The sequence below is a fragment of the Camelina sativa genome, chromosome 4, assembly GCF_000633955.1.
Source record: "Camelina sativa cultivar DH55 chromosome 4, Cs, whole genome shotgun sequence".
Classification (NCBI taxonomy): Eukaryota; Viridiplantae; Streptophyta; class Magnoliopsida; order Brassicales; family Brassicaceae; genus Camelina; species Camelina sativa.
In genome coordinates, this window is record NC_025688.1 from 548,758 (window position 1) to 568,732 (window position 19,975).

Sequence of the window (19,975 nt, forward strand, 5' to 3'; positions counted from 1 at the left end):
TAATCATCAGGCATTGCTGGAGAATAAGGGACCCCCTGTTATTGTTGGAATAGGTAATATTGCTTGTTCGCTGTTTGTGTCATTTTTGTTTAGCCTAAAAGCTATTTCCTATTCCTTATATTGTCACCCTGATTTCACTGTAGGTGGTCCTAGTGGGTCTGGTAAGACTAGCTTGGCTCATAAAATGGCAAATATAGTTGGCTGTGAAGTGGTTTCCCTTGAAAGTTACTTCAAGTCCGAACAAATCAAAGATTTCAAGCATGACGACTTCAGTTCCCTTGATTTGCCGTTGCTCTCAAAGGTAACGCTTGGCTTTTGAACGTAAAGGATATGGTAATCTGTCATCCTTTGGGTTAGTTTTATTAGAATTGAAATCTCTTTATACTTCACTTGCAGAACATCGCGGACATAACGAATAGTAGAAGAACCAAACTGCCTGTATTTGACATGGAGACTGGCACCAGATGTGGCTTTAAGGAACTAGAAGTTCCTGAAGAGTGTGGTGTGGTTAGTGATCATAGTCCTTACATATAATATGGTGATTGTCTTTGTTGTTTTCCTAGCGTAGTTGATGATTTTTCAATATCACATCGTTTTTCAGATCATCTTCGAGGGGGTCTATGCATTGCATCCAGAAATCAGACAATCTTTAGACCTTTGGGTTGCTGTTGTAAGATACTTTTCTGCTTCACTGTTCCTTTTCTTCCATTTATAATTCTTTTATTATCAAGAACATATTGATTTTTGTTTCTCTTCATAAACCAGGTGGGAGGTGTTCATTCACATCTTATCTCTAGAGTCCAGAGGGATAAAAGTCGAGTTGGGTGTTTCATGTCTCAGAATGAGATAATGATGACCGTATTTCCAATGTTCCAGCAACACATCGAGCCACATCTAGTTCATGCACACGTGAGTACACCTGACTACCTTAGACTCTAGAATTCACCTACTAGTATCGTTCTCTACAAATTTTCCTTCAATGTGTTACTGTTGGGTGTTGGCCTACTCTTTTGGGATTATTATTAGCTTTTAAAAAACATAAATCAATCCCAATTCTAAAAAAATGTACTCAAGACAGGATTTCAAGTATATGATCTTTGTGTCCGTTACTAATAGTTTTCTCAATAATACAGGTTAAGATTCGGAATGATTTTGATCCAGTTCTCTCTCCCGAGAGCTCTTTGTTTGTTTTGAAGAGCAATAAACAAGTAAGGATTAAAATATAAACACATTCTGAGCTCTCATAATTTACAGAAACACTCACGACTCGTCATGTGGTTAATAAGGTTCCATATCAGGATATTCTCAGCATCCTTGATTCGACAAAATTCTGCAGTTCCGTTCAGAATTTTATCGATATATATCTCAGGCTATCTGGGCTTCCTGCCAATGGTCAGTTGTCAGATAGTGACTGCATACGCGTAAGAATCTGCGAGGGCAGGTTTGCAGTGCTTATACGTGAGGTCTGATATTCATATCTGTAAATTCATAAATGCTTTGTTAATTGTTGAACTCATCAGTTCTTTTTCTAATGTCTCATGAATCTTTTCACATGTCACAGCCAATTAGGGAAGGGAACTTCATCATCCAGCCCAAAGTAGATTTCGACATTAGCGTAAGTACTGTGGCAGGTCTTCTTAATCTCGGGTGAGCAAGAAATCAAATAAGTTATTCTCTCTTTAGTCATCCTCAATAGTTTTCTGCTTTTGCAGTAGTAAACAGTTTTCATCCAATCAGATTTCATCAGATGCTAATACTGTATATATATATTCTCCATTCTGGTTTCAGGTATCAAGCAGTGGCGTATATCGAAGCATCTGCCTTCATTTACCAAGACGGAAAGGTGAATTTGCATTGCTCTTAGTTGAATATGCAAAACAAGCTTCTTGAGATTGGAAACCGATTTCGTATCTATTTTTTTTTTATGGGCTTTGAAGATTCTTATTGAGGTTGACCATCTCCAAGATGTGCCAAGTCCTTACATACAGATCAAAGGGGCAAACAAAGAAGCTGTGACAGCTGCTGGTTCAGCTCTCAAACTGGATGGTTCATACACAACAAAGGTTCCATTTCGAAAAACCTTTCGTTCTTGATCTTCACTTGCGTATGATACACAACCAATCTTAGTCGGTTTTGTGTTTTCGTGAATGAAGAGTTACCTTCAAATAGTGTTGGAAAGACTGCCACCAGTGCAGAGAAGTTCAAGTGGAATCCATACACAGCAAGCAGCACGGTTGCAAGAACTTGTGGAATTCATACAATCACATGTAATCAAAAGTCTCCTCAATCCTCTTCTCTCATTCCAAGTTTCGATGTCTCTCAAATGGTTCTCATTGCCTTTTAATGGTTTTACATCAAAAAAGGGAAGTAGCAACAGTGTCTCGGAATCATCACCAAGAAGAGATGGTTCTTCCATAGACAACGTTTTGGAAGATATGCAGTCAAGAATTAAACGACTCGAACGTTGGCACACCATCAATACGGTATCGTTTAAGATCATCGTGTTAAAACACCAGTCACATCTTTACTTTCTTCCTGTTTACATTATATGATGATAAAAAGTAACAAATATGGTGGAAACAGGTTCTATGGACATTTTTGATGTCTGCGCTCGTTGGTTACTCTCTCTACCAAAGGAAGCGCCACTAATAAAAATTCTTTCTCTGGTAATTTTCCTTTCTTCTTTTACTTATTTGCTTTTACCAAAAATAATCTAATCACAGAAAAAAAAGGGTCGATGCTAACCTGTGGGAATATCCAATATACTGTAAGTATACCCAAAAGCGTCTTCTTTTTGTTTCTCTTTTTGTTTACCGAGTCCCCCAGACATTGTAACTATCATTGTTTAGTATTAAAAAAAAACTCACAAGTAAGCCAAAAGGGTCTTATTAGTCCACAATATTGTACTTTCACTATGTTTACTGTATCAGTATTAGTTTACATTTTTATGATATAAAAGCATGCGGTAAAAATTAAAGAATCCCTGAGACATTGTCAAAGCACAAACGAAAAAAGCCTAACTCAAAGAGATAGATATGTTGGTTACAATCCCCTCCGATGTATCGTCTTCCGGGGTCGTTCACTGGAAGGTTCACTCGAAAGGCCTCTTTAAGGTATGATCCCCTTTGCCTTCAAAAAATAATATGCAACAACGTATAGAATCACAAACAATATTGCCAGTATCCACCACCTTGTTCCAGCTGCAATTTCATCATCAAAAACCAGTTAGGTTTCTGATCGGAAACCATATTGTTAAAACGGAGAGTTAAAAGGAGATACCGTAATACGCACGTTTTTCATTCTTTTTTACAATAACGGTTAACCTTGCCCTTGAGTCAAAAGATACCGACACTAAGCACCTGCAAAACCAAACCCAAAATTCAAACTTCAGAATTTTTTTTCTTATGTTTTTGCTTGTTTTGTAATCATTGAATCGATAGTTCTTGGGTAAACACTTGAGCCCTAATGAGTACAGCAAAAACCTTGAATCAGGGGAGAAAGTCAGTGCTGTGACCAAACCGAGATGCGCTTTCTTGACAATTTGGATAGTTTGCTTTCTCGTCGAATCAAGTATCAAAACATCTCCTTCAAGGGTTCCTCTGCAATTAAGAAAGAATCATGCTTACCAAAAAATAGTAATACTTCTTATCTGTCGGTTCTAAAAGTGAGAAGAAAGCTAAACTTACATCGCAAGCAGCTTCCCATCAAGTGAGACATTAAAGGCTGATATAGAGTTTTTTTTTATAGGCTTTGACTCTTTTCGTTTCCATGATTTTGTATCCCATGTTATAATACTCCCACCACGTTCTACGGAAAACAAATCAATCCTCTGTTGTTAGCAGCCACAGAAAAGTAGAATTTAAAGTTCTATGTTCTTGCACTGTCAGAATATAAGTTTACCAGTATTTGCAGCAACGTAAAGAACTTCATTGCCTGCACTGTCTACAGAAAATCTACAGGAGGCAAACATCTCATCCTGCGTTTCAGTATTTCAACTCATCAGATCCACGACAATAATGTTGGAATTGTGTGTATATAAAGTTAAAAAAGATACTAAAAGCAAAACCCAACTGACCTTGTCTTTTGATAGACTGGCAACAGCAGTTGAAGCATTCACTTCCCAAACCCGACAAAGTGGACCTCCAAGAGATACAAGAAATTTACCATTTTCGCTGTAAACGAAAAATATTCACTATCAGGATATCTGACAATCACTGATCAAAGATAATCCCCTTCCCAGATAACAAAATGTTTCCTTATATGAAAGGAGAAAGCAGACCTGAAAGTTAAGCTTTTGACTGATGAATGTGCCTGAGACTCATTAAGTAACGAATTCATGCTGGGCCATTCAAAAACCCTCAAAGTCCCATCCTGTACTGCATCAAAACAAAATGCATAAGAACCACCACTAAACCTTCTTTCTCTGTTATTTTAAAAGAGATTGAATCGTTACCTCCGCACCAGCAGCGAGGACAGATCCCTCCGGATTAAACGTCAGAGCCAACTGTTGTCCAACATCGTTTAACTCTTGAATCACTTCCTCAGACTCTTCACCAGCCTGATTATCCTCTCGTGGGCTCATAATGTTATCCCAACCAAACAGTCTGTGTATCAAGAGAACAGCACTAGTTATATAACCACACCCCTTGAACTTTCTCTCTACTCCAAACCAGACATGATTTATCTATACTTATATACAGAAAACTCAAACTAAAACATAAAGCCTCATTTCTAATAGCAAAAACCTACAAATCACGAAGCTGATGAGTCGTGAAATCGAATGAGAGAACTCACCTGCAACTGCTTGGCAATGCACAGATAAGACCACCTTCGCTTGGATGAACAGCCATCCGGTAAGGTAGATCAGTGCCAAGAACAAGCCTACCCAGCTGAAATTGGATCATTCGTTTTAAGTAACGGATCTAAACAAAAGTAACTAGAGATCCTAGCACATGCACTTACAGGTTGTTCTGAGAGAGAGTTGGTGTCGAGATCAACACGACAGATTAAGATAACATTCGGGATTCCGCTTCGTCCCTCTCCGCCTCCGCCGGACAAAACGATGCAGCTCCGAGACGACGACGAAGACTCATCTTCTTCTTCGGAATTCTCCTGATCCATAATGATTTTAGATCTAACAGCAACCTCCGGGATCCAATCGGCGGCGTAAATCGGTACACCGTAAGTCTGCATATTCGACGGTTGATTCGTCTCTGTGCTTTGATTCGCCATTCTCCTTCTCCGCGCCGAGCTCAAGTTACTCCTCCATCGATTCGTCCCCAAAGTACCAAAGAGAGATCATTTTACAAAACTTAATGGGCTAAAGTCCAGGTCCATTATTGACCCAACAAAATATACAAAGAAATTCCCAAATAAATCAATCTTAAAAAACCCCTAACAAGACCTTAGAGCTTCTCCAACGGGGAGATTTAGAATTGTTATGGGGAAAACGAGCTATTTTCCCCTGAAAACGATCATATCTAGGTAGATAGAATCCGAACTTTAATCCCGATCTAGATATCCTCGAAAAGAAAGTTCGATTTCTATTTCTCCCTAAATAAATAGTTCTACACTTATATCTTCCCAAACCAAAATTACATTGGTTTAGATTGTGAACCCAAGATCAACCCACATACACTCAAAATTAGACCAATTAAAACCGGACCCAACATTCTTTTAACTATAAACCATTAAAAAAAATATTATCTGATAAAAAAAAAATGGTTCGTTCTCCTTCACCAATCGCCAAATCTCCATAGCTTATCTTAGTAATTGAAGCTTTAATGAAAATCGAATGGATCTTATTCTCAGACAATTTGGAGTTTCGGAGATTTGATTTCCCTTTGCTGAATTTTTTTTCCCAGGAATTTAAAATTTTCAGATCTCATGGTTGAATCCCATCGGAGTATTATCTTCTCCGCCGTCTCTAATTCAAAAATCAGATATGGATTGGTGTTTGACTTCACTGATCGATTCTCTCTTTTATTCTATTTTTCTTCCTTCTTTGAAATGATATTTATTTGGTGGTGAAGATTATAGCAAGAAAACTAATGTTTGATTTCCAATTTTTTTTTATGAAGAACTAAAATATCAGCCGGCAAAAAAAAAAAAAAAAACTAAAATATCAGACAAAAAAACCTTTTAAAAACCCATTTATTTCTGATAAAAAGTCATCCCGGAGATCGTTTTCTCTCGTCTTTGTGCGAGTTTCTTTTAGCTGATTTGGCTTTTGTTTTTTGTTAGTTTGTTTGTTTTGTTTCTCCTTTTGCAGTGAGTAAATCTCTTTCGATTAAGAGGAGACAAACGCCAAGTGTTTGATTCCTTCTATGGAAGGAATAAATCCTTTATACCTCCTATTGGTGGCCGTTATTGGCTTTGAATGAAGGTTTCATTTCAGATCGCGAATTGTGATGATGGGATCTCATCACTCGGTTCCCACTCGGCTCCTTCTTTATCATCTTCACCAATCCTCCCACCTTTCCAACTGAGTCAACTCGGTTCCCGTCCATGAGCACGATCGGAATATCAAAAATTAAATAGTGTGTGAAAAAAAAACAGTGAAGACGATGTCGACAAATAAAAAAAAGAAGGCAATATAATATATAAAAAAATATAGTCGGTCAAATAGAGGTTTGGTTTGGTCTAATTGGGTTTAGGTTCTTTATTAGACGGTTAAGTAAAGAGTAAACCAGTAGAAACCCAGGACTGGGTGTAATTAGATTTCAAACTTTTAAATCGGGGAGATATAAGTGTAGAACTGTTTTTTTAGGGAGAAATAGAAATCAAATTTTCTTTTCGAGGATATCTAGATTGAGGTTAAAGTTCGGGTTCTATCTAACTAGATATGATAGTTTTTAGGGGGAAATAGCTCGTCTTCCCTGTTGTTATGTGAAAATTAGATGAAAAATAAATCAAAAATAGAGAAAAGAATAAGAGGCAGCTCTAATTTCGGATCAATAAGAGATGTCTCTTATTAAAACGTGTCACCGTCTTGTTGGAAGAAGGTTTAATACATAAAAAAAAATTATTCCGATTTTTTTCTTCTTCTTCTCTCTCTCCCGAAAGTCTCTGAAAAGCGAAAACTGAGATCGACAATCGGACAAGATCGAATCGGTATCTAAGGCTATCAGATGTTTTATCATCATCATATCGACTGTGGTACGGCTAATCGATGAGTCCAAACCTAATCCAGAATTTATCGAATGGATTGTTGCATGACTATGAATCTCCTGCAATTACGTTGTGTCTTTGGTTTAGTTTTGGGACCCAAAATTTGGGGTTTGATTTCAGAAGATATCTAAAGGAGCTATTGGATTGAGTACTAGTGTAGTTTAGGGATTTTATAGCTGCATTGCTGAGGAATTTGAATAGCTTTAAGTATCTCCCAGATCAGATTTCTCCGATTACATCTCGGTTGTTCATGACCGAATAAAGTTTATGTCGTGGTGTTCAATGATGTGCCTAAGCCACCGACTCTCGAAATCAACCTTGATCCCTACCTCTTAGGCGTGATGGGTGATGATGCGGTTAGGCAGCTCCTTCAGGCTTCCGTCAACAAGAATTCACAATCAGATTTGGATCAAGATCTGAAAGGTCTACTTTTGCATGTTCGGTCCTCCGCCGAGTGAATTATCGACTTTACCGGTGTCAACATGTATTTGATGGTTCCAAAGCTTCATCTTTGAAGCCCCATCAAGCTGGGTTTCCAAGTAGATGTTTAAATTGCTTAAGTCTATTTAATTAACAAGAGAAGACGAGTAGTTCAGAGTTTTCGGTGATTTCCGTCATTATCAACAAAATTCAGTTCTCGGAAAAGAAGTGCTTGTGTTCTCAGATGCTTCTCAAAGGAAATAACTAGGGATTCATTTTTGGGTTTCGTTTGGTTGATTGTGGTTTTGTGCCTTTAATTGGCTTATGTTGTTGTAATTTTGGGTTGTGCTTTAGCTCCGGGGAATATTCGTTTCCGCCGGCTAAATATCCGGGGACTTACATGTGTCCTCCGGCCTTGTATCATATTTTTGTTTCTCTTCCTTCGTTTGAAGGTTTGATTAANAAAAAAAAAAAAAAAAAAAAAAAAAAAAAAACCTTAGAAGCGTGAATCAAACTTAATTAGCCAATTATCTTGCACAGTTGCACTGAAACCTTATAATTCCAAACAATCGGAACCAAATGAAACATTTGATCCCAACGTTCATTCAATCGCATTCTTTTGCAGAAAGTTCTGTAAATAAATTCGTGTGGTGATGATGTATGATGGACTTAAGTATATATCATCTGTTCCGGGACAAAGACATCCTCAGTTCAGTTCAGTACATTGCACACGACGAGTAGTGTGAAGAAAATGCTAAAATAAGCATAGTCTTTGAGAGTCTCAGCTAGTGGGTTTATTGGTGGCGTTAGTTTTTGTGTTCAGGGGAAGAATAATTTTACCCATCGACTAATTAACTTTGATTGAAAACTTTTGTTGTTTCTCATCATTTCCCCTCGTTGGATTTTGGTATTTATAACTGTCTTTATCTTAATGTCTAATCCTTGTCTTGTCATTTATTTTTGTATTTTGTGCGTATAATTCATATAAAACATAGCTAAAAAAGCTCTACTACACGGCTGATTCCAAAGAATCTGTTTGAAAACAAAACTGATGACATGATTTAACTGATAGTGTAAGATGTCGAAAACATCATCGTCGAATCGTTTGTAATAACTACGAATAAAATTTACAAAACACAGAGAGTTTTATTTGCAACTTGCAAGTGTCATAATATTACTCAATTGAAAAAAACAAAAAATGTCACCTAAAACCTAAAGAAAAATGGCATATATAGTATCTTGCTAAATTTGGGAATCTTTTCTTTTTTTTTTGTGGTAAAAATAAATAATGTCGTCGCTGTTGCCAACCACTCTCTCTCTCTGTCTCTCGCCATCTCAGTTGCACATGCAACACAGCCACAGCCTAAGCTAATTTCTAGTAAAACTCACATGATTATAATGAACTCCCCTATGTATTTCCAAAACAACCAGCATTCATTTTTTTTTTACTTTTAATTAATTTATTTACACATGTATAAGTCACAAACTTAACAACAAATTCCCACATAACTACAGAGTAAGCTTTATTTAAATATGTTTTTTGGTATAGTTACGTGGGGGTCGGATGGTGTCATCCACAAGTGGAGATCTAAATCTTATATGAGACTCACAAGTCAACATTTAAAATACTTATAGAAAAAATATTGTTCCAAAAAATGTGATTGCATTGTGTTAGGAAGCAATCATGCTTTGGAAAATTATAATGTTGTCATCAAAAATAATTACACCCTAATTCCTTACCAAAGCACGTGCCGTTTCAAGATTAGCTATAAATAGAGAGCATGGAATCAACATTGCTTGTCGTGTTGGCTTTGTCTTCTGAGAGTTGTTTATTTTTATACTTGTAAATTGTCATCATATATTAATTGATGATGTTTCAAATACAACTATATATTATTATTCGAATAACACGTAGATGATAAAGATGGGTGTTTTTTTTTTCTTTTACAGTTGAAATATTTCTAATATACGGGTTGTTTTCAACGATTAATAAATTATATCTATCAAATTCAGAAAATATTGATGTAAAAATATATCCTGCAATATGATTGATTGTAGACATTTAATGGTTGATTTCTATTTATTTTGTAATAGAAATAGATAATTCACAATTGTAGATTAGTTTAACTGTAACGAGAAGATATACAAAATATATATATTTCTGAATATATAATGTTTCTTCCAAAACATGACAAAAGAAAATGTTGAGTTTCTCTTGTTGGATATTTTCCATATCTTTATACGAATAAAATCAAAACGTAAAACAAACAAGTCACAAACATCCTATATACTAATTAATTAATTAGTGCAGGTACTCAAAAAAATGTAGTTAGACTTTCTACTTTTCTAGTAGTATTATTTTTCTAATTAAAAAAAATGGAGATTAAGCTAAATCACTTGATCCAGAATATATATATATCGTTTCATAATAGTATTAAATTAAAATTTGAAATCTAACACAAAGGGAAAAATATAGTATAAAAAAAAAACAAAGAAAGACAGAGAGAAAACCGCATTTTGGCTACACAGATTTAACCACAGTGGAACCTATTGGTTCAAGTGGGGGCTTGGCACTTTTTTACAGTCAAGCGGATTTTAATGTTACAATTTTATTTGAGTCTAATCGGTTAATCGACATTGAAGCGGTTTATAAAGGACGGGTCATTTATTTAACGTTCGTTTATGGTGATCCAGTCCCGAAGAACCGTGACATGGTGTGGGAGCGGTTATTGCGTATTGGTGTGTCTCGGTCCTCTCCATGGTTTACTGTTGGTGATTTCAATGAATTAACTGGTAATCATGAGAAACGAGGAGGCAAATTACGGCATCCGTCTTCATTTCTTCCTTTCAATGGAATGATCCAAGATTGTGGTTTTCTGGAATTTCCATTCCTAGGAGATTGCTTATCTTGGCGAGGTTGGCGGGATAAAAAGCCAATCCGGTGTCGGTTGGATAGAGCCCTCGGCAATGAAGATTGGCATGATCTATTTCCAGATACGGTACTCGAGTATTTACCTATGATTGCCTCTGATCATAAGCCCGTTGTGGTCAATATAGGGGCAAAAAGGCCACGGGGAAAAAGACGTTTTATGTTTGACCCACGGTGGATTGGGAAGGAAGGGTTGATGGAGGCAATCGAGGCAGGATGGGTTGGGGGGACTCCTCAGAGCTCACCCAATTTTTTAGATAAAATTGTAATTTGTAGACGGGCTATTTCTAGGTGGCGTAAGGACCACGTTCCTTTTGGTAGGGAAACAATTGAGGATCTAAAGTGCCAGTTGTCTGTCGCGCAGGCTGACGATGCAACTCCACTTTCGGTTATCGCTGATTTAAATGCTAGACTGTGGGAAGCCTATAAGGATGAGGAGGTGTATTGGTATTTGAAGAGTCGCAATAAATGGATGCAGATGGGCGACCAAAATTCAAAGTACTTTCACGCTCTGACCAAGCAAAGACGGGCCCGCAATCGGATCATTGGTCTTTATGATAAAAATGAGATTTGGTCTACGGAGGATGAGGACATCTGCAATATTGCAGTATCGTATTTTGCTGATCTGTTTACAACATTACATCCGACAAATTTTGATGAGGTCTTACGTGAGGTACACCCAGTGATTACAGCTGAGGCCAATGCTCAGTTAACAGCCCGGGTCACAGAATCAGAGGTCCGCGCGGCTTTATTTATGATGCATCCGGATAAGGCTCCGGGTCCAGATGGGATGACCGCTTTGTTTTACCAAAAAGCGTGGCAGATTGTTAAAGGAGACCTTGTCTCACTAGTTAATGGTTTTTTCGAGGAGGGGGTTTTTGATAGAGGTTTGAATACTACGCATATCTGTCTCATTCCGAAGGTGGCTAAGCCGACTCGGATGACGGAGCTGCGTCCAATTAGTTTGTGTAACGTGGGATATAAGATTATTTCTAAGATCATGTGTCAACGGCTAAAGAAGCTTTTACCGGACCTTATTTCAGAAACACAATCAGCTTTCGTCCCGGGAAGGCTCATTTCGGATAACATCCTGATTGCTCAGGAGATGTTTCACGGCTTACGGACTAATCCGTCTTGTAAAGGGAAATTTATGGCTATTAAGACAGATATGAGCAAGGCATATGACAGGGTGGAATGGGAGTTTATTGACAAATTACTTCACAAGATGGGGTTTGATGAGAAATGGATTAGATGGATTATGTTTTGTGTTAGTTCGGTGGAGTACAAAGTTCTTCTGAATGGTCAACCGAATGGTCTGATTATTCCGGAAAGGGGATTACGACAAGGAGATCCTTTATCTCCTTATTTATTTATTTTATGCACAGAGGTTTTAATTGCCAACATTCGGAAGGCGGAAGCAGAAAAATTAATTACAGGGATTAAGGTGGCCAACAAATGCCCCCCAATCACCCATCTCTTATTTGCGGATGACAGTCTTTTTTTCTGTAAGGTCGCCAAGGACCAATGTGAGGCCATCTTGAGGATTTTACGGAATTATGAGGCCGCCTCGGGTCAGCAAATTAATTTTGCGAAATCCTCCATCCAGTTTGGTCACACGGTTGCGGAACAGACAAAACTGGAGATTCAAGGGGTTCTAGGGATCACAGCTCAGGGTGGTATGGGATCGTACTTGGGGCTGCCCGAGAGTTTAGGGGGGTCGAAAACAAAAGTGTTTTCGTTTGTCCGGGAACGATTGCAGGGTCGAACGACGGGTTGGTCGGCGAGACTGCTCTCTAAAGGAGGGAAGGAGGTTATGATCAAATCGATTGCTACTGCGGTACCGACGTTTGTGATGTCTTGCTTTCGGCTACCGAAGACGATCACATCCAAATTGTCCAGTGCGGTGGCAAATTTTTGGTGGAGTTCGGATGGAAGGACGGGTGGTATGCACTGGCTTGCCTGGGAGAAGCTTTGTTGTAGTAAGCAACAGGGCGGCTTAGGGTTTCGGAATGTCGATGATTTTAATTCGGCTTTGCTGGCAAAACAATTATGGAGGCTTATTGAATATCCGGATTCTTTGTTTGCCAGGATTCTTAAGGGTCGGTACTATCGGAACTCGGATCCCATGGAACCGATTCGTTCCTACTCTCCTTCCTACGGGTGGAGGAGTATAATTTCAGCTCGCTCTCTGGTACAAAAAGGGCTTATTAAACGTGTTGGTTCGGGCGAGTCCATTTCAATATGGACTGACCCCTGGATACCAGCTCAATCCCCGAGACCAGCTCTTAGTAAGGGCCCTTTTAAGGACCCTTCTCTTAAAATCTCACACTTGATTGATTCTCGGACACGTTCATGGCGGATGGATGTGCTCTCGGACCACTTTGATCCTGGCGATGTTGCATTGATAGGTGCACTGCCCTTAGGAAGCTGCCCCAAGGATGATACTCTTGGTTGGCATTTTACGAAAAATGGGAGGTATACTGTTAAGTCTGGCTATCATGTGGCCCGTTTGACGAAAACAGGGCCTTTTAAGGCGGTTGGGGTCGGACCAGAGATTACTTCTCTTCTGGCTAGTGTTTGGAAGGTGCGTTGCCCACCAAAACTGCACCATTTTATGTGGCAGGTTTTGTCAGGGTGTATCCCGGTTTCACGAAATTTGCGGAAACGTGGCATTTCATGTGATTTGTCCTGCTCACGTTGTGGTGCAGAGGAGGAGACAGTAAATCATGTCTTGTTCCTTTGCCCCCCGGCACGTCAGGTGTGGGCATTATCCCAGGTACCGGTCGGTTCACAGTGTTTTCCGGTGGAGTCAGTTTTTGCAAATATGGATCATTTATTGGACCCCAATAGCCCGGGCTCTCATGTGTCCGCTTTCCCGTGGATTTTGTGGTATTTATGGAAGGCGCGTAATGCAAAGGTTTTCGAAAATATTACAGAACGCCCAGAGGAAACGGTCCGGATAGCTGAAGGTGAGGCTGTATCCTGGCATAAGGCTCAGGAGGGAGGTGAAGATGGGGTTAACTCTGACCAACCTACGGTAGCCGAATCCCGCCCACAGCGGCCCAACGGCTCTCTACCTTTGTTCTTTACAGGTTACCGATGTTTTGTGGATGGTTCTTGGAAATCCAATGATCGGTTCGCAGGAGCAGGGTGGTTCTGTATCCAGCCCCATGACCCAAGGCCAGGAAGGGGTGCTACTAATTTCCGGCAAAGTCTTTCCCCCTTACACGCTGAAGTGGAAGCTTTCATTTGGGCAATGCGCTGCATGATCGGACACGATTACTGTGATGTGGCTTTCTACTCGGACTGCGCTGACTTGGTGAAGATGGTGTCTTCACCGCACGACTGGCCGGCTTTCTCGACTTACCTACATGACATAAGGACGGACAGGGAGGAGTTCTCTTCCTTTTCCTTATCTTATATTTCCAGAGATGCAAATTCAAAAGCGGATCTTCTTGCACGCTATGCGCGCACTTCTCCGCAAAGTGTTCTGTATGTAAACAAGTTCCCTACGCATTGGCTCGTTTGAGCTAATCTATTGTTGTCAAAAAAAAAAAAAAGACAGAGAGAAAAACTAAAAGGCAAAGGAAGAGAGAAGAAAAGGGTAATGGTGGGCATGTGACTGATCACGCTTCGTCTCCTCCACCGCTCAACAGGAACACAAAAAAAAAAGCTCCCCTTTAGATACACTCTCTCTCTCGCTTCCCGGCGTTTAAATCTCTCTCTCATCTCACAACCACCGTCTCCGCCGTGGGGATTTACATCGCCGCCTCGCTGCGTTTCACGACCTCCCGCCGCCGCCGGAGATATGAGGGACTAATGATGATGATGTAAAAAAGGCGTTGACGAAAGATACGAGGGATTGAGATCTGTCGATTTTGTTTCTCAAATGCTAGCCAAGAATCGGCTGCCTGGAAGCGGCCACACTACTCCGTCTCCTCCGGCGTCTCCTCGCCGTTCTCCTCGTTACCGTCACGGCCGTTCTAAAGCCGCCGCTGCCGGTACTAGATTTCCTACGGTTCAGCCAAGTCGTACCCTCGCCCATCGCCTCTCCTGGATCCTCTTATCGGTTCTTCTCCGTCGTCAAGGAATTTTCCTGTTCGCTCCTCTCATATACATCTCTTGTATGCTCCTTTACATGGGAACCGTCTCCTTCGATGTTGTCCCGATCATCCAGCGTCGACCTCCCCCTGGATCCGTTTACAAAAGCCCCCAGGTTTACGCTAAGCTCCGCCCTGAGATGGACGCCGATAATTCCACCGCTGATGCGGTCTGTGTTCTTCTCTTTCAGCTCCCATCTATTACATATACATTGTGATTCTCTCTGCTTCTTCCTTTGAATTTTTCATAGCTCCTCCTATCTCTAGATTTTTAGTGAATCCTTCCTTAGCAATTTGCTCTGAATCATTGGATCACGACATGAGATTGACTCGTTGCTCTTGAGCTTAAATTAGTGTTTCGTATTTAGTGATTGACTGATAGGGTTTCGTGATTGAACTTGCTCTAGAGGAATTCAAGCTCATAAGATTGGATAATGGTGATGGTTCTCCTTAAGTTTACTTTTATAAACATGTTTCTCTATTGACTTATAAGTATATGGACGTATTGGTTATCTTCCTTACCCTTGAAACTAGTGTTAGATTAGATTTTGGTGAATAGATAACTCCATATATCACGATTGCTACATTGGTTCTGTTTCGCCGGTTTGAGTGATGTGTTGACAATCTTAGTATAGTTGCTTTGCTATTCTTTTTTATATTTATCATCATTGGAATTGTAAATCATTCTCAGATATCAACCATTTGGAAACATTCCTATAAAGGTGGGGAATGGAAGCCGTACGTGAACAAGTCCACTGGAGGTATTACATTGCTTTTGTAATTCTTCATACTTATGCTTCTCACAAGCAGTAAGCTTCTATGTTTATGAAGCATTTCTTGTCCAAATGCCGCTACCTGGATTTAAATTGGGCTGTTGAGTTTGATATACGAGAGTAAACACCGAAAAGTTTTGCCAGGATCTCAGATTTAGCCTGTTGTTTATATCATAATTGATTAATTGGATATCTGCTTTTTTTTGGTTTACAATTGTAGATTTGCCCGAGTCAAATGGTTTCATATATGTCGAGGCGAACGGAGGCTTGAATCAGCAGCGGACATCGGTGGGTTTGCTGATCTTTTCATGATACATGAAATCTATGCATTTAGCTCAATCATTTCTAGCGATCTTGTTTTTATCAAAACTATTGACTTATTTCTACCATGTTATGCTTAGATATGCAATGCGGTTGCTGTGGCAGGCTATCTTAATGCAACTCTAGTAATTCCCAACTTTCACTACCACAGCATATGGAGAGATCCAAGGTTTTAGATTGCTTTCTTCTGAAAATCTTGTCTTGCCGTTGTTTGTTTAAATCAAAGCCATCTCTTGTAGACTGCTTTCTGACAGAGGGTTTTCTTTCAGTAAATTTGGGGACATCTATGATGAAGAATTCTTTGTCAATACCTTAGCAAATGATGTGCGGGTGGTTGATACAATTCCTGAATATCTAATGGAGCGTTTTGACTATAACATGACAAATGTCTACAACTTCAGAGTTAAAGCATGGTCACCTATTCAATATTATCGAGACTCGATCTTGCCGAAGCTACTTGAGGAGAAGTAAGTTACAAATTGCTATTTAGAAGATATTGTTTTCATATGGTAGAGTTGATCACGCATTGTTGGTATTAAAAACGCTTTGTTACTAACAGGATATAGTAAACTACCTTTTTTATCGGAAGATATGTTTTGGATCTGTTTAGTACTTGTCATTGAAGAAATGTTATCTTTGCATGGCACAGGATTATACGAATATCCCCATTTGCAAATAGACTTTCATTTGATGCTCCTCAAGCTGTCCAGAGGCTTAGATGTTTGGCTAATTACGAAGCCCTGAGATTTTCGAACCCCATACTGACCCTAGGAGAAACTCTGGTGAAGAGAATGAAAGAGCAAAGTGCAAACCACGGTGCAAAGTACGTTTCTGTACATCTGCGTTTCGAAGAGGTTTGTTCCATGTAAAGGAGAGAGATCTAAAAAATCCCCACTGTCATGGCTGTAAATTTTTGAATGGTGAGCTTTGTGTCTGAGGTGAGAGATTTAATAAACTAAATCTATTGCAGGACATGGTAGCTTTCTCCTGTTGTATATTTGATGGTGGGAACCAAGAAAAACAAGATATGATCGCAGCAAGAGAACGAGGATGGAAAGGAAAGTTCACAAAACCAGGCCGTGTTATACGACCTGGTGCTATCAGGCAAAACGGAAAATGCCCTTTAACTCCTTTAGAGGTACGAATTTATTCGCTTGATTCTGGACACTGCTCCTACTGTCTACAATATATATGCAGTCTCGGATGTCTCATTAGTTAATCATCCATCAGAATAGTTCCGCAAACCCTTGCGAGTAATAGTGTGACTTGTTCTGTTTGGCTTATACATTATTTATTAACTCTTCAGGTGGGTTTAATGCTTAGAGGAATGGGGTTCAACAAAAGCACATATATTTACCTTGCATCTGGTGAGATATATGATGCGAATAGAACTATGGCCCCACTACTAGAGATGTTCCCAAATTTACAAACTAAGGAGATGCTTGCATCAGAGGAGGAACTTGCTCCATATAAGGTTTGCTTCTTCCCTGGTGTTTGTTCTGAGGAGTATATATCTCGTGATGAATAATATATCTGACTTGAGACTGTGTTTAGAACTTCTCGTCCAGAATGGCTGCAATAGATTACACGGTCTGTCTCCACAGTGAGGTATTTGTGACCACACAAGGTGGAAACTTTCCTCATTTCCTCATGGGTCATAGGAGATATTTGTTTGGAGGACATTCCAAGACCATAAGACCGGACAAGCGAAAGTTAGCAATCCTCTTTGACAATCCCAACATCGGGTACTTATTTCTTCTACTCTACATCTTCAGTAAGCCCTACTGAAGCTCCACATACAATACCAATGTTTCTCCTGAGCATTGTGTGTTTGCACTCATCTGCAAATCTGAGACCTTGTTGCTGCTGTGTCATCTCTTATTGCTGAAACGCTGTTTCTGTTTGTTTTCTTTTTTTGGCGAAGATGGCGGAGTTTTAAACGTCAGATGCTAAACATGAGGTCTCATAGTGACTCAAAGGGGTTTGAGCTAAAACGACCTAATGACTCCATTTACACGTTTCCTTGCCCTGACTGCATGTCCCGTAGGAACAAAACAACAAGCCCAGATTCCAGACCATCCCCTGCCACCTGAAAACACACTATTGATTATAGGCCTTCCAGAATCCTCTACTAAAGGCCGTGTGTTCATTCCTTGTAATTGTAATTCTTTCAAATCAGACAGGACTAAGAGACTCAGCCTGCCCAGAATTGTAGGGAGACAACGTATGGAGGGGTCTCGGAGTCGTCTATATATATCTCCAGGAAGGTTGGCGGAGGAGTAACAGCCACAACATTGTTTGATACTTTTAACACATTGAAGCTGACGTATCTAACAGGAGAGACGAAATTGAAGTTATAACTCATTCCCTTGGCTGCTGCTGAGCAAAGAAAATAGGACAGCGTTTGGATTTTGGTTTTTTTTTTGTTTGTTTTGGTTTTAGGGGGGTGTTTTTCGGGTTGAAGCGTTTGCGTTTTGTACATTTTGTAAACGCAGGCGTCAAGAAGAGTCTTTTGTGTTAGGAGATATGTAGAGAAAGGACAGGCGAAGCTGCCCGAAAAGTTTTGTATATTGATTTGGTTAGAGAGACTCTCAGTGTCTTCTTCTTTTTTTTTTTTAATTCTTTGAAATAGGGGTTTTAATTTATTTCATCATATTCTTATGATTCTTTGGAGGTGAATCTTGTGTTTCTTTGAGAAAATTATTTTCAATATTGATTTGATTCTTTCTTATATAAAATTTGTGCTCCATGAGTCGTGTTCTAAAGAAGTGATTATGTTGGTACAGCCAGATAATTGCTAAAGAACCAACACCAAGGGTCTTCTTATTCCTCTTCCTTTTCCTCTTGTTCACGCCTCCGTTTCTTGCCTTTTCTTGATCCGCCACCATGGTAGGAAGCATCCTCCTGACGGGAAAACCGAGCTTTGCTAGGCAAAAAGTCCAACATCTGCTTGAAAAACAAATGCACAAAGGGGTCAAAATTTAGGCAACAAAACTACAAGTGAGAAAGGTAAACTTAGAGACATTTATTAATACAGTAAGTCGGTCCGGTTTGTCTAGTAGGATGATTGAGTACCTTCCGTCTCTGTGCTCTACTAGAGAGATGCGTGGAGAATTTTTCAAAGTCTTTCTCAACATCATGGCGGCAGCAATCTGAGCAAACACAGCAGGCAGATTCACCCATCTCACTGCACTTATCCCCCTCAAGTGCCCCTGAAACTGCCGGAAGAAAGCTTTGAATAGAATCATATTGAAGAAGGTCGTATCCCCCCTTCAAACTAGGTACTCAAAAGTAACCTCGCAAATTTTTGGATCGCATATGACCACTATATTAGCTGGAGGTGGATTCTCACTGGTATAATCCAAAACACGATAAAGGAGATACTGACTTCGAGTGGTAGGGTGCTGGTAAAAGAGGCTGATATAAAAGAAGAGGTGGAAAGGTATTTTAAAGACTTCTTGCAGACTATCCCAGTCAGTTTTGAAGGGACCACAGTAGAGGAGATGGAACTGTTATTACCGTTTCGATGTTCTGCAGTGGATCAGCAAGTCTTATCTAGGGAAGTCACTGGTGAGGAAATAAAGAAGGTTCTCTTTTCCATGCCTAACGATAAATCGTCGGGTCCTGATGGTTTCACTTCGGAGTTTTATAAATCTACATGGGAGATCCTGGGTTCAGAGTTTGTCATAGCGGTCCAATCCTTCTTTGCGAAGGGTTTTTTGCCTAAAGGTATTAACTCTACTATTCTTGCCTTGATCCCTAAAAAAGTATCTGCAAAGGAGAGGAAGGACTATAGGCCAATAACTTGCTGAAATGTGCTCTATAAAGTCATTTCTAAGATCATTGCAAATAGGCTTAAGAGGATTCTCCCAAAATTTGTCTCCAGCAACCAGTCGGCTTCTGTGCAAGACCGGTTATTGCTTGAGAATGTGTTGTTGGCTACTGAAATTGTTAAGGACTATCATAAACCTGGAATCTCTGGTCGGTGTGCTATCAAGATTGATATTTCCAAGGCTTTTGATTCGGTTCAATGGTCTTTTTTATCTAAGGTCCTGACTAAAATGCAGTTTCCACCAATGTTCATCCACTGGGTTATGTTATTTGTTACTACAGCTTCTTTCTCTGTGCAAGTAAATGGTGAACTCGCCGGGTTTTTTTGCAGTTCTCAGGGACTTCGTTAGGGCTGTTCGCTGTCTCCCTACTTGTTTGTCATATGTATGGATGTCCTTTCCAAATTGCTTGACAAGGCAGCGAGTGAACAC

At 39.7% G+C, this 19,975-nt stretch overlaps 4 protein-coding genes across 5 annotated transcripts in view; 3 read left to right on the forward strand and 1 right to left on the reverse strand.

Annotated features, from left to right (window-relative positions):
- Positions 1-2,731, forward strand: part of LOC104783421 — a 7,513-nt gene extending 4,782 nt beyond the window's left edge. Inside the window, exons 14-26 of the mRNA XM_019244015.1 lie at positions 11-53; positions 144-301; positions 397-507; positions 602-670; positions 766-909; positions 1,134-1,208; positions 1,287-1,463; positions 1,562-1,647; positions 1,789-1,843; positions 1,938-2,063; positions 2,154-2,267; positions 2,364-2,483; positions 2,584-2,731. Coding sequence (XP_019099560.1) covers positions 11-53; positions 144-301; positions 397-507; positions 602-670; positions 766-909; positions 1,134-1,208; positions 1,287-1,463; positions 1,562-1,647; positions 1,789-1,843; positions 1,938-2,063; positions 2,154-2,267; positions 2,364-2,483; positions 2,584-2,649 — 1,344 coding nt within the window. The 3' untranslated portion in view covers positions 2,650-2,731. The remainder of the gene's footprint in view (positions 1-10; positions 54-143; positions 302-396; positions 508-601; positions 671-765; positions 910-1,133; positions 1,209-1,286; positions 1,464-1,561; positions 1,648-1,788; positions 1,844-1,937; positions 2,064-2,153; positions 2,268-2,363; positions 2,484-2,583) is intronic.
- On the reverse strand, positions 2,871-5,281 carry LOC104779459 (SEC12-like protein 2). Of its 2 annotated transcripts, none has more exons than XM_010503825.2 (10): positions 4,963-5,281; positions 4,795-4,889; positions 4,454-4,604; positions 4,280-4,371; positions 4,076-4,172; positions 3,901-3,976; positions 3,687-3,807; positions 3,483-3,599; positions 3,292-3,359; positions 2,871-3,200 (listed from the first exon to the last, which is right to left on the reverse strand). In XM_010503825.2, the coding sequence occupies exons 1-10, from the start codon at positions 5,230-5,232 to the stop codon at positions 3,109-3,111; spliced, it is 1,179 nt and encodes a 392-aa protein (XP_010502127.1). In that variant the 5' UTR covers positions 5,233-5,281; the 3' UTR covers positions 2,871-3,108. The 2 variants fall into 2 exon arrangements, with proteins under 2 accessions (XP_010502127.1, XP_010502126.1); XM_010503824.2 differs by having other exon boundaries at positions 3,280-3,359.
- LOC104783422 lies at positions 10,302-14,048 on the forward strand. Its single transcript, XM_010508582.1, has one exon. The coding sequence runs from the start codon at positions 10,302-10,304 to the stop codon at positions 14,046-14,048; it is 3,747 nt and encodes a 1,248-aa protein (XP_010506884.1).
- Positions 14,093-18,304, forward strand: LOC104779460 (uncharacterized protein At1g04910-like). Its single transcript, XM_010503826.2, has 10 exons — positions 14,093-14,789; positions 15,311-15,380; positions 15,613-15,680; positions 15,794-15,882; positions 15,983-16,180; positions 16,363-16,567; positions 16,684-16,851; positions 17,020-17,187; positions 17,268-17,458; positions 17,638-18,304. The coding sequence occupies exons 1-10, from the start codon at positions 14,409-14,411 to the stop codon at positions 17,804-17,806; spliced, it is 1,707 nt and encodes a 568-aa protein (XP_010502128.1). The 5' UTR covers positions 14,093-14,408; the 3' UTR covers positions 17,807-18,304.